The sequence below is a fragment of the Lathyrus oleraceus genome, chromosome 7 (assembly GCF_024323335.1).
Source record: "Lathyrus oleraceus cultivar Zhongwan6 chromosome 7, CAAS_Psat_ZW6_1.0, whole genome shotgun sequence".
Taxonomy (NCBI): Eukaryota; Viridiplantae; Streptophyta; class Magnoliopsida; order Fabales; family Fabaceae; genus Lathyrus; species Lathyrus oleraceus.
The window spans coordinates 183181455-183195863 of record NC_066585.1 but is presented as its reverse complement, the minus strand read 5'-3'; the positions used below and the strand labels follow the sequence as shown (position 1 = coordinate 183195863).

At 35.5% G+C, this 14409-nt stretch overlaps 2 protein-coding genes across 2 annotated transcripts; both read left to right on the top strand.

Annotated features, from left to right (window-relative positions):
• Positions 1-2747: 2747 nt before the first annotated feature.
• LOC127105192 (G-type lectin S-receptor-like serine/threonine-protein kinase B120) lies at positions 2748-6277 on the top strand. The gene is made up of 7 exons (XM_051042357.1): positions 2748-4295; positions 4398-4508; positions 4612-4850; positions 4932-5142; positions 5253-5490; positions 5587-5734; positions 5843-6277. The coding sequence occupies exons 1-7, from the start codon at positions 2996-2998 to the stop codon at positions 6137-6139; spliced, it is 2544 nt and encodes an 847-aa protein (XP_050898314.1). The 5' UTR covers positions 2748-2995; the 3' UTR covers positions 6140-6277.
• A 4217-nt stretch (positions 6278-10494) lies between these two features.
• Positions 10495-12420, top strand: LOC127102787 (pentatricopeptide repeat-containing protein At1g63400-like). The gene is made up of 2 exons (XM_051040119.1): positions 10495-10855; positions 12080-12420. Exons 1-2 carry the CDS (start codon positions 10495-10497, stop codon positions 12418-12420), a joined length of 702 nt encoding a protein of 233 aa, XP_050896076.1.
• The last annotated feature ends 1989 nt before the right edge of the window (positions 12421-14409 follow it).

Genomic DNA, 14409 nt, shown 5'->3' with positions numbered 1-14409 from the left:
GTATAAACCCATCGACAGCCCACTGTAGTTTTGTCTAGAGGTAAAGGAACAATGTCCCAAGTGTTATTTGAATGAAATGCAGTCATTTCTTCTACCATCGCCTGACGCCAATTGGGGTCAGGCATAGCTTCGCCTGTAGACTTAGGAATAGACACAGAATCCAAAGCAGATACAAAAGAAACATAGGAAGTAGATAGACGGTCATAATTTAAAGCACATACATATTTAGGATTTGGATTATGAGATCGAATACCTTTTCGTAATGCTATTGGAAGGTCAAGTTCAGGTGACGTAGCTGGAGGAACAATTGGAGTATGAGATGGTATTGGTGGATCAATATCATCTCTAACTGCCGATGGACGCGTTGTGCGTCGCTGATATACCTGCAAAGGAGGTTTAATGGGTGTGGGGATGACAGAAGGGATATCTTTATCATCTAAATTACAAATCTCCTGGGAGGACGAAGAGGCAGAGAAAAAAGGAAAACCTTCAAAAAATGTTACATCGGAAGAGACAATGTACCGTTGAAGTTGAGGACAAAAACAACGATATCCCTTTTGTATACGTGAGTAGCCTAGAAAAATGCATTTGAGAGATTTAGCGAAAAGTTTGTCTTTACCTGGATTAAGATCATGAACAAAGCATGTGCAACCAAACACACGAAGGGGAATGGGGTAGAGATCGTGTTCCGGATTCAAGATAGAGTATGGAATCTGATCTTGAAGGACCGAGGAAGGCATTCGGTTGATAAGGTGACATGCGGTGAGGAGAGCATCACCCCAAAAACGAGAGGGTACATTGTGGTGAAGAAGAAGGGTCCGTGCAGTTTCAACTAAATGACGATTCTTCCGTTCAGCAACACCGTTCTGTTGTGGTGTATGAGCACATGATGATTGGTGAATAATTCCCTGTAATGTTAAAAAAGATTGAAACTGGGATGACATATATTCACGAGCATTATCTGTGCGTAAAATTTTAATGGTAGTATTAAATTGGTTTTAATTTCAGCATAAAACTCTTGGAATATACGGAAAACATCTGAACGATTTTTCATTAGAAATAACCAAGTGCATCGTGAGTAATCGTTGATGAACGTTATAAAGTAATAGTATCCTAAAGTAGACTTCACATGACTAGGACCCCAAATATCAGAGTGAACTAAAGCAAAAGGTGATGCAACACTTTTATTTACTCGTTGACAATAAGTACTACGAGTATGTTTGCCTAATTGACAGGACTGACACTCAAAAGAAGAAATCTTAGAAAGACTAGGAACTAAAAGACGCATTTTATTTTGACTAGGGTGACCCAAACGTTGATGTGTGAGTTCTTGAGAAGCAATAGAAGCACAGGCCACCGGTGGAGAAAGATGATATAATCCTCCAGCTTCACTCCCTGCTCCAATCGTCCGTCATGTACGTCGACCCTGGATATGAACAGAATTAGCATTAAAAAGAACTGAACAATCAAGAGTACGAATAAGCTTGTGAACAGATATTAGATTAAAGGGACAACCAGGAATGTAAAGGACAGACTCTAAAGACAAGTTTGGAAGTGGATGTGCCTGACCAAGGCCTTGAACTTTGGCTTTAGAACCATCCGCCACAGTGACAGAAGGCAAAGAATCAGAATAAGACAAATGAGATAAAAGAGATTTATTACCAGTCATATGATCAGATGCATCCGAGTCAAGGACCCAAGGACCAAGTGAAGGTGTAGAGACAAAAGCTACAGGATTACCCGACTGAGCGGCAGCGGCAGATGATGATTGTTGATGGGCTGCTTTGTATTGGAGGAAATCATATGAATCAGTATCTCCCATGATATTTGATGGCTCGGAACGAAAAACAGAGAGCAGATCTGGAAAAACGGCGACGGCTGGGGGCAGCGGATGCGCGACTGATTGTCCGGCGCGTGAGATTCACGTGCGATGAAGGAGAGACGTGTGCGGACGCGTGCGGCGGCGGAAGGCAGTGAATCTGGCCGATCTGTAGGAGACGATTCCGGCGTATAGGAATCTCGTCGAAAAGTCGACAGGAGCGGCGGAGACGGCGGCGGCGCTGTGGATGGCCGGAAAAAAAAGGAATTTTTTTATTTATTTTTATTTTGTGGAAGACAGTAGGTCAACCAGCTCTAGATACCATATTGTAATTGTATGTCTGTGTGTCTAATATGATTACACATGGTGTATATTTATATGCGAATAGGAAATATACAATAGGAAATAATATCAATTACAGTTTAATTGAATATCAATCAATACTAATTGATTGATAACATATTCTTAACAATCCTATTTTTCTTTTTTTTTATAATGAATTACTAATATCCTATGGTGTCAAAGACGTCTTAAAAACACCGTAACTCATGGCGTCATGGAATGTGACGAAATATTAGGCAGGGTGGACAAACATGTTACCGATACCAACTTGTTGCGTTCTACAGCCTCCTTCTACGAATATCATCTCTAGACTTTGAGTACTTGATGTTTTATAATTCTTTTCCTCTCTCAACTTTCCAATAATTTTTACTATTTTTCCCTCCATATATCTCAGTCAAACATGTATGAATAAAGCCTCCTTACAAAGATAATGATTGAAAAACCAGGTTTAATGTAAACCGCTGGAAAAGAAAATATCTCCACCCCACCGCTAAAACAAAAGTGATACAAAACAATAAAACCTAACTACTTTATATTCAATTACTTAAACTTGACTCAACTAATTGCATTAAAATAGTTAACTAATAAGTAACACTTTTTACAAAGATTCTTCTCATTTTAAATTTCAACTTTGCTTTATCAATTTCCTTACGTTTTTTCACCTAACTATCTCTATGGCGCACATGAATATTCAACTTGTCAAACCCATTCTCCATCTTTTCTCCTTCTTAGTCATGTAACACGTTTCAACTTTGATACTTCTTCTCCTTTCATATTTGACCATTAATATTGTCAACAAAAAATAAAAACAAACTGTATACTATTCTCAAGAACATGGGCATGATCATAGGATTCAATGTTTCATTTTTTATGTTGTTGTTATTGTTCTTGTCTTTCCTATGTTTTTATCCTTTGTTTTTGCATGCTGCCTACTCCATTACACAGAATGAATCTATCAAAGATGGTTCTACTTTGGTCTCAGAAGGTCTCAAATTCGAAATGGGTTTCTTCAGTTTTGACAACTCTTCCAGATACGTTGGGATTTGGTATCATAACGTTCCAGTTTCAGCATACGTGTGGGTTGCAAACAGAGAAAATCCTATAAAAAACAGACAAGGTTCTATTACAATGAAAAGTGATGGTAACTTGGTTGTTCTTGATGGAGAGAACAACGAGGTTTGGTCGAGTAATATATCAGTTTCTATTAAAAACTCACAAGCTGTTCTTCGTAATGATGGAAACCTTGTTCTTTTAGATAGAGAAACTAACAAAGAGATTTGGAAAACCTTTGAACATCCAACTGATACATATCTTCCTGGTATGAAAGTTCCTGCGAGTAGTGGAAGTGGAATCGGGAAGGATCCTACCTTTCGTGCGTGGAAATCAGACAAGGATCCTTCATTCGGAAACTACACGATGAGTGTTGATTCGGAAGCATCTCCGCAGATAGTTATTATGGAAGGAGAGAAAAGAAGGTGGAGAAGTGGTTATTGGGATGGTAGAGTTTTCTCAGGTGTACCAAATATGACAGGAAGTTATCTTTTTGGTTTTAGGCTTAACACGGACGATAAAGGCGAAAGGTATTTTGTCTATGAAGCATTGAATAGTAGTGATAAGATAAGGTTTCAGATTGGTTATGATGGATTTGAGAGACAGTTCAGGTGGAATGAAGATGAAAAAGAATGGAATGTGATACAAAGTTTGCCTTATAAGAAGTGCGAGTTTTATAATTCATGTGGTAGTTTTGCAATATGTGATGAATCTGATTCAGTTTTGTGTAAGTGCTTTAAAGGGTTTGAGCCAAAGGATATGATAAGTTGGAAAAATGGGAATTGGTCAAAAGGGTGTAAGAGGATGAATCCACTGAATGGTGAGAGAACTAGTACTAATAGTTCTGTTGGAGAAGATGGTTTTTCGGTGCAAAGGGGTTTGAAGTTGCCTGATTTCGCGCATTTGGTTAATGTTGTTGATAGCAAGGACTGTGAAAGAAATTGTCTGCAGAATAGTTCTTGTACCGCGTACATAAATGCTATTGGATTCGGATGTATGGTTTGGTTTGGAGAGTTAGTTGATGTTCAAAGACTAGAAAACTATGGAAATACACTCAACATTCGGCTCGCTGATTCTGATTTAGGTAAAGAAAGAAAAACATCATTTGTCCTTATTTCCATGTATTAGTTTATCAATTTTGATGTGAGGTTGTAATTACCATAAATTTGTGTGTCGAAAAACACAGATGATGGGAAGAAAAAGACCAAGATTTGGATAACATTAGGTGTTGTAATGGGGCTTATCTGCCTTGGATTCTTTGCATGGCTGCTATGGAGATTTAAGGGAAAACTCAAAGGTAATATAGTGATTTTGTGTTTGATGAATCACTGTGTATTATATTTATATACTGTTTCTCAATGTTGACATTATAACTCTCTATTCCTTTCTGTTTTTCCCAGTCTCTTCAACTTCTTCTCCCAACAGAAACATTGGTAATGTGACAGTTTCTGAACCATCCAAGAGTACAAACTTATTACTACCAGCAGAATTTTCAGGATCAGTTGATCTTAATTCGGAAGCGAATCCTCTAAATAATGCAGAACTTTCATTCTTCAATTTTAGTAGCATTGTAATAGCAACAAACAATTTCTCAGACGAAAATAAGCTTGGACAAGGAGGATTCGGTCCTGTCTACAAGGTAAACTATGTAACTGTTAATATGATTGTAATGTAATAGAAAGCCAAAACATATTTAAAGTACTTTTATTCCGTTTATCAGGGAAAGCTTCCCGGGGGAGAAGAAATCGCGGTTAAGAGGCTTTCTCGAAAGTCTAGCCAAGGTTTAGATGAGTTCAAGAATGAGATGATGCTAATAGCCAAATTACAACATAGAAATCTTGTTAGACTATTAGGATGTTCAATTCTAGAGGAAGAGAAGTTACTGGTATATGAATACATGCCAAACAAAAGTTTGGACTTCTTTTTATTTGGTATGTTTCTTTACATTAAAGTTTTCAGCATTTTCATCTGCATAAGTGTGAAACAGAAATTATTAGTGCTTTTGCATAACAATTGGTTTTTATGGTTAACGTCGTTGCAGATCCAATCAAGCAAACAAAACTAGATTGGACAAAACGTTCTGAAATCATTGAGGGCATTGCAAGAGGACTACTTTATCTGCACCGCGATTCACGGCTTAGAATAATTCATCGGGATCTAAAAGCAAGCAACATTTTGTTGGACGAAAATATGAATCCAAAAATATCCGACTTTGGTTTGGCAAGGATATTTGGCGGAAACCAAAATGAAGACAATACAACGAGAGTGGTTGGTACATAGTAAGTATACTATCTTACTTGTATACAAAAATCACCATTTTAATTCTTTCTTGAACTAGACTAATCGCAATATAACACTATTTGTACGTGCTGTAGTGGTTACATGTCTCCAGAATATGCGATGGAAGGACTATTTTCAGTTAAATCTGATGTCTATAGTTTTGGGGTACTACTATTAGAGATTGTGAGTGGCCGCAAAAACACTAGCTTTCGCGATTCTTATGATCCAAGTCTCATAGGATATGTGAGTAACTCCTATTTTACACTACTGATAAATTTCAAGTTAATTAGCTATGACAGTTATTTTGGAACAAAGATAATAATGTTTTCTTTTGTGATGAAATGAGCGTAGGCGTGGCGTCTATGGAATGAAGATAGAGTAATGGAGCTTGTTGATCCTTCTATCCGTGAATCATGTAGAAAGAGTAAAGCTTTGAGATGCATACACATAGGGATGTTATGTGTGCAAGATTCAGCATCTAATAGACCAAACATGTCCTCAGTGGTATTGATGCTGGAAAGTGAGGCAACAACTCTTCCATTGCCTATTCAACCTTTGTTTACTTCAATGAGGAGATATGATGATACAGAAGAGTTTCATACTGAACCCTTTGAATCCACAGTTGATCTTACAGTGACAGGAAGATAAAGCATACAATTTGGTCCATGTATAGTAATAGCATAGCAATATGTACATGTCTCATTTGATTATACATTATTATTGAGTGCTCGTTTCATGATGTCATTTCCACTTCACTTTTATTACATTATTTAACTTTTAAAACAAGAGTGGAGAAAACACGTTGGAAGACATTGACAATTTTTCAGAGTTAAGGGGATTGTAGTGGCAAAAAATCTACTAACAAATTTAGGGGTATATTTTGTATTGTTTGATTATAATTATTTTCCGTTCCCAAGACCTACGAAGAAGGCCCAATAATAAGCGTCTAAGGGAAAGATGCATCGAACGTGGACCCTCATCTCTGTCAAAGATACATGATCGCATCCTTTGTCACATCTCTCACTGTTATTATCTAACCGAATGGCCATCCGCACAAGGAGACGAATTACGTGTGGACAGTGTTAACCGTCTATACTATATAAAGACCAGATTACGCCATGTTAGGTATTCAATTTTTTCCATCTCATACCACTTTTCATCAAGTAAATGATTTGAGTGATGAAATGCTAACCTTGCAGGTCCACTCCCTCCCTATCGTACCCTATCGTACTGAAAATTTGTTCCACTTCTCCAAGTCTTCACTTCACCACTTTACTACACATTTATGCTTCTCTAACGAAACTGTGGCATAGTCTGTGAGAATTGTAACACCCTAACCCCCAACATATATTTTATACAAACGAATGCAGAAAATATGAAGATAAAATAAAACATGGAGTCACACATATCTCTCAACATTCAATCTTTAATTCAAAATGCGGAATTTACTTCGAAACAACATAATGTCATTATTCAAGTAAGCAACTTAGAAAGGAAACATGGTATTCTCAATCTAGTGTTACACTATCGAAGCGACAAGAGAAATACTAAATAGCCGACAATAATGTGGCGGACATAAAACGGTAAGTAAAGCAACAAAGAGGCTAACTACGTCATCCTTCACCATTAAGCACAACAACTACTCATCAATCTCAACTTGGGCATATGCAGAATATACATATAGGACAACATAGAAACAAGAAGAAATGGGTGAGAATACATTCCACAAATCAAACAGTGTTAAAACAACAAGGATAATATAATCATCATATACAATCAAATTACAATCACACAATCAAATAACATAGATAATTATGCATGCAATATTCATCTATTCTTCTCTCATGGATGTGGTATCAATCTCTTGGATATCAGAGGTATGTTACTGATGTATCCAATCCGTCACTGAATTGAAGGCATACTCAACACTGGACCGAAATGCTACTCTCCATTGTACCGAAGTCCTACCTATCTCAGATGCACATGATGGATGAATGATACAATTAATGCAAATCGACATCCACAATCCTCCAACTCCAATCCTCGTCACTTGACATAAGTCATACACGTCATGGTTCTTTCAAACCTAAATACATCATCATCAAATTATTTCCAATGTAAGGTCACGTCACACCTGACTCTCCTGAACCTAAACATCTCAACACTGGTTCTTTCGAACCTAAACATAAATCACATCAATATCGGACTTGTGTCAAAACTTTAACAACTTAACTTGCATACATATTATCAAGACATTGGAGCAAAGTACTAAACATATCCACATCTTATTTCACATAAATATATCATCAAAACATCGGGTCAATGTCCTAAAACATTAACAACTTAATTCACATAACATATTATCAAAACAACCCCAAAATCATATTTCCTGCAAGTCATACATCAAATTCGAATATTTATTTAGAATACCAAACAAAGTCGGAATCAAACAAATGAATATATTTAGGAAATATTAAAGAGTTTATTTTAATACTATGATTTTTATTTTAGGACTTAAGATCCCAATCGATACAATATAGTCAAATAATAGGAACTGGTACAGGCACCGGGCAGAATGTTTTTGTCAGACTTATAACTAGTATTTCTCCTACTGAACTTGGTAAAATGAAATGCTTATTAATTCTAATATGTAGTAAATTTGCATATTTTCTTATGATATAAGATTTACTCTCAAAGGACTTATGTAGAGTGATTTGTGTCTAAATTACTAACAACATGTCAAATAGTTATGCTGCAGAGTTTTCAAAACATTAACTAAACTTGCAATTCAGTTTCTAGTCTTTGCCACAACGAAATCGATTTAGATAGAAGTCTATCTCGTGCTAAATCTTGTCTAGTTTCTAACGATCTAAGTTTGATTATTAAAAGGTATAAGTAACTAAAATTATAGGCAATTGACTAACAAGGTATATTACCTGCAAGTTGCAGAAATTAATCGACATATGGTAACAACATTAGTTTTTTTACACATATTACTAAACATCTCCTATTAATGCTAATCATCATATACCATTGGTTTGACATCTAATTTCTCAAATTAATTCAATTTCAACACTAAATCACATCATGTACATAATTACTACTTTCCACAATATTATTCATATAAACATCGTAAGAATATACCATATTCACAACATCATTCACACGTAATAACATCATGAGGGATTACGATAATCACGACATCATATACACATTTAAGCCTCATGAATTCATTACCTTAAGAAAGATCTATGTCTTAACTTTTCAAAGCAACTGACCGCACCTCAAACGGACTTATGAGACTAAGTTATGCGTGAAACAAGATGACCAATACTCTCTTGTGTTTTCTGCGATTTATTCAGCTTATTGTGACTTATTCTATTTTTTCCGACTTATTTCTCAATGTGAAGCCACTGGTAGTTGCTCTTGGCACAATAAGAAGCAGCACAACGTTGCTCTTTCTACCTCCGAGTATGAATATGTAGCCACTGGTAGTTGTTGTGCACAAGTCTTATGGCTAAAGAAAAAATGGCTAGATTATGATTTAAAACCTGGTTGCATTCCAATTAAGTGAGATAGTACTAGTGCAATAAGCCTCATTAAAAACCCAGTACTCCATTCACGAACTAAGCACATTGAGATCCAACATCTTTTTCTTAGAGATCATGTTGAAAAAGGGGATGTTGTTTTTGAATATGTTGACACTAAAAGTCAGCTTGGTGACCTTTTATAAAACCATTGTCATCGGAACCTTTTCACAAGATCTCTAGGAATTTGGGAATCTTAGATTCCTTGTACTTTAAAAAGAATGACAATTTTTTTTAGTTTCATTTTCTATCCATTTTGTTTAAGAAAGAGTTGTATCATAACGCTTGCAGATTCAACATGTACCGAAGCATTCACAAATAGCTGACATCCCCGCAAAATCGCTTCCAACTAATCTCTTCTCAAGTTTATATGACAAGCTCAAAGTTGAGGTTGCATTTCCCTAACACATTTAGGTGGATAACCCCAATACGTTTTTTTATTTCTTTTCTTATCTCTTTTATTCATTATTGTTTGTTGAGTCTCCTTCAAGATTGCACATCTCTGAATCAAGTTTAAATCGATTCGTTTTTAAGCATGCATAAATCAATTGTTATGTTTGAGATTTGATCATGATGATTTAAGTCAATTTCTTGAGTTAATGAAACAAGAACCATATGTGATATTAATTCAATTCATGTGGGAAGTGGAATCTTAAACTATTTTGAAAAACTTGAAAATTTGAGATTTTTTGTTTGTGATTCGAATCACTCACAATCCATGACTCAAATCAAGCAAAATAGAGGTGAAAAGGAAAATTTTAGTATCTATGATTCGACTCACAATTTATACCTGATTCAAATCATTCAACTCTGTGGCTCGAATCCTAGTTGGTGCATGACTCGAATCACAGACATCCTGGAAGTCACTGACCTGTCTGATTCGAATCAGGCTTAACACATGATTCGAATCATGAACCTATGTGACTCAAATCACACTTTTAACCTAATTCGAATCACAAGAAAATGGGTCACTTTTCTTGATGAGATCTTGTTTCATATTACTTACTCATTTGACTCATATCATGTAATGCTCTTGACTCAAATCTAACCAACATTTCCACCCTTTTTTGTGCTTAATATCAAGCACATATAAAATATTTTTGTCATCATTTTACACATAAATAGCCTTTACAATTTAAACAACTTTTACATTGTGTTTCTGTGAGAAATCAACACCATCTCTTTTTGAAAGTTCAAAAACTCTTGCATACGAATTTCTTTCATCATCAACCCTTAGTTTTGATTTCAGATGTTGATCAATAGAGATTTGTAATTGATTGAGGGAGACGACATCTTAAAACTAGTCGTTCTTGAAGATTTGGTTGAGATTTTTAGATAGCTTGCAAGATTAAAGTTGGTGTCATTGGTGCTGACAAATTCTTGTGAAAAAAAGAAGGTTTTTCTCTCTATATTACCATGGTAGTGAGTGTGTGTAAGGCTATGGATAAGGTGGAATTCTTCTCAAATCTTCAAAAAGTTCACCACTCAAGGAATCAGTGGGATCAAGGGGTGATTGCTACACACGAAGACTGTGAACAGATTGGTGAAGCTGGAAGATTCAAGAAGCGTGAATCGAGTAAAGATTATGCAGAAGAGTTTGGCATTAAGTTGTATACTAGTCAAGATATAGATATGAGATTTATTTTTCTCAACATTGTGTGGATTAGTGATTCTATGAGCTCTTGGAATATTTGTCAAAATAATAAGGAACACAACAGATTCCAATGGGAAACCATTGAAGAGTGGAGTATGGAAAGTAAGGAAGAACGTCAAACCAGTATATATTTTGATGTACTCTCTCTCTCTCTCTCTCTCTCTCTCTCTCTCTCTCTCTTTCTCTCTCTCTCTCTCTCTCACACACACACACACACATACACATACACTTTTGAATTTAATTTTCATAGGATATTGCATGCTTAAGTTTTCAATTCTTAGCGTAGTTTATCGTTTATTCAATTGGCAGCGATTTATTACATAAGATTATGTTTTGTTATAATTGGTGCAGAATCGAGCTTTAGTGGTGATTAAATTCTGAGAAACTTTTGATGTTAGAATTCATTGATATTTAATCGTTATACAAACACACCTCAAGAACAATACAATTGAATCAATTTATTACCATTTGTGTATCATCATAAAACCATCTTTGGTATTTGTGAATTGGTAGTGTTAACGTGATAAAGTTCCAACAAAAATATAATCTTCACATTTTCGCTTTAATCTTCCATTGCGCATATTTGTAAAACCTCTTATAATCAATTTTGGTGATTCAGTCAAATTTTAGAATTGTTCTTAAAGGGTCTATTAATCCTCCTTTAAACTGTTTCACTACTCCATATTCTCACTTAACAAAAATGGCTTCCTTCAAACCATTAGTAGTTTCAAAGGGCGTATTTGATTATTAGACTAGAGTTAGTTGAGAGAGTTAGTTGTGATAGTTAAAAGTTAGTTAAGTTAGTTATAGAGTGTAACTAACATCGTGTATATAAGAACATGGATGATTTCACCATGCTATGATGATGATAATACAAACTTGATAGAAAGAGAATCTTGCACCATCCTCATTCCCTTGGAAACATGGAAGAAACAAGAAATCTAATGAAAGTTATTCATCAAAATAGCACCAACCCCAAATTGGCATGGCATCTCTTCAAGTGAATCCTCTATTCTCCTTCCACTTGCACTTCAACTCACCATCACATCCCCACAATCACATGCATTTTCCTCGCCTCTAACACGCACCACGAAATCCAGCATCTAACCTAAATCATCACCTCCAACCACCCCAATACCGCTCATCATTCCCTCATTTCAATTCTCTGTATATTGGCCTAATCACCCCACCACATTGATTCAGATTTCTCCCATTTCAAATCCCCCATAACCCAATTTCCATTAACTCATCTTCCTCTTCCACTCTACCACCTCCTCCTCCGTTCAAGCCTTAAAAACAACCGTCCACATTTCGTTACTTCTTTATACACTGACATGATTCAATCAGGGGTTAGTCCTCAAACCTACACTTTTAATCTTTTGCTTCAATCTCTTTGTGAACATAACATTCTTGACCATGCCCTCCAACTGTTTAATAAAATATCTGAAAAGGGACGTTATCCTAATGAGTTCACTGTTGGCACTCTTGTTCGCGGGTTTTGTCGAGCAGGCAAAACTAAAGAGGCTTTGGAGTTTATTGATAGCAAGTTATGTTTTAATGTTAATAGGGTTGTGTATAACACTCTTGTGTCTAGCTTCGGTAAAAAGGATATGAATGACGAGGCTGAGAAATTAGTTGAGAGGATGAGAGAGAAGGGTTTATTTCCTGATGTTATTTTCTATGTGTAAATGTGAATTATCATAATAGGATATTTAAAATAAGATTAGATTAGCTATTACAAGTAAAAACTATGATTTTTCATGAAAAATAGGTAAATGAGACGATACAGGATTATTATGAGTCAATACATCAAGCCTATGAGTTACTACATAATGGAGAATGATTAAAAACATAACCTTGCCTTCTATGAGTCGATATAAGTGGAGAATGAGTCGACTCAATCTGGAAGTTTTTTTAAGGAAGTTTTTTTGTGCTCATCCATGCCTTGTATGGATCGATACAAGTTGCGAATGAGTCAACTCATCCATGGTTAGAGTCGACTCAAACTGAAAGTTTTTTTAAGGAATTTGGCTATGCCTCTCATGTATTGATACATAGGGCCTGATGTATTAACTCATACAAATTTGGAGTTAATACATCCTTTTTGGAGTCAATATGTGCACTCGCTCAATCTTTTCATATCCTTGTAATATTTTACTAAAAATTTGTTTTTTTTTATTTCTTTCTACACACCCACATACATATAAATATGCATTCATGCATAATTTCTTGTTATTGAAACCAAGAACACACTTAAAATTTTCTCTTCATCTTTGATCTTTTTCTTCACACATTCAACAATTATACATAATCATTCTTGTTAATTGTCATCTATAATATATTGGTAAGGTCCAATTTAGGATTATTGTAATCATAATTAGGTTGAGTAGTCTTTGGGGATTTCTTTGATAAAACTAGTCAGGTTTTTTCCTCTAAGATCAATGATTGATTTGGGGGTTTTGTACAAGACTTCGCAACAAGGATTCAGCCGAGTGAAAGCTTTAAAGAGCAGGAGGTTCGGTCAAAGGAGTAGCGGTAACCGCAAGATAGACTTGGAAGTCTTGGGTCATTTGATATTGCTTAAGATCAAGGGGAGATAAAAAGTTATGATCAAAATCAAACATAGGGTTTGGGGGTTTGGATTGCTACTTTTTCTCTTGTAAACTAAACTTGTAAAGGTTAATTTCACATATCTCAATTCTATTTGGAATTGGGGCCAGACATACCCATAGCAAGGACAATTGGGGAACTGCCTAAACAAATCTTGGTGTTATCTCTCTCTCTCTCTCTCAGACACACACACACACACACACATACACACACACACACTCACATACACACACACACACACACATGCACGCACACACTCACACACTCACTCACTCTCTTTACATTTTGATATTGAACTTAGAATGCAAATTTGTTTAGTTGAAAAATTCTGGTTGTGTTGAAGTTTCTCAAACCATTTTGGTAAAACAATTGCAATTAGATTTTCATACTATCGACACAAAGGGAAATAAGCTTGGTATTTATTTCACACGAAGTGTTCGATAAATTGTCTTTATCAATTTTAGTTTTCTATTTTCATTGGAAATTGATTATCATTGTGTCATTTAGTTCAAACGTGTTTTGTAATACATATTGATTCACTTTCTCATCATCAGTTTACATTTCGTTACGGTTTAAACGCATATCTGATTCTTCCGATAACGGTTCGGGATAGACGACTGTCGATCCGGAATTGCTTCTGCTTGCCATAGTAAATATTTTTAAAACTGGTTTTTAATCGAAGAAATTTTTTATTGTGATCTATTCACCCCCTTCTAGATCTTCGCCTTCGTTTAACATCCTTCATGATTGCACATCTCTAAATCAAGTTTAAATCGATTCGCTTTTAAGCATGCATAAATCAATTGTTATGTTTGAGATTTGATCATGATGGTTTAAGTCAATTGTCTGATTCGAATCATTCAACTTTGTGCCTTGAATCACAGTTTTCGCATGACTCAAATCACAGACATTCTGGAAGCCACTGACTTATCTGATTTGAAACAGGCTTAACACATAATTCAAATCATGAACCTGTGTGACTCGAATCACACTTTTAACCTGATTCAGATCATAAGAAAATGGGTCACTTTTCTTCATGAGATATTGTTTTACACTACTTGATTTTT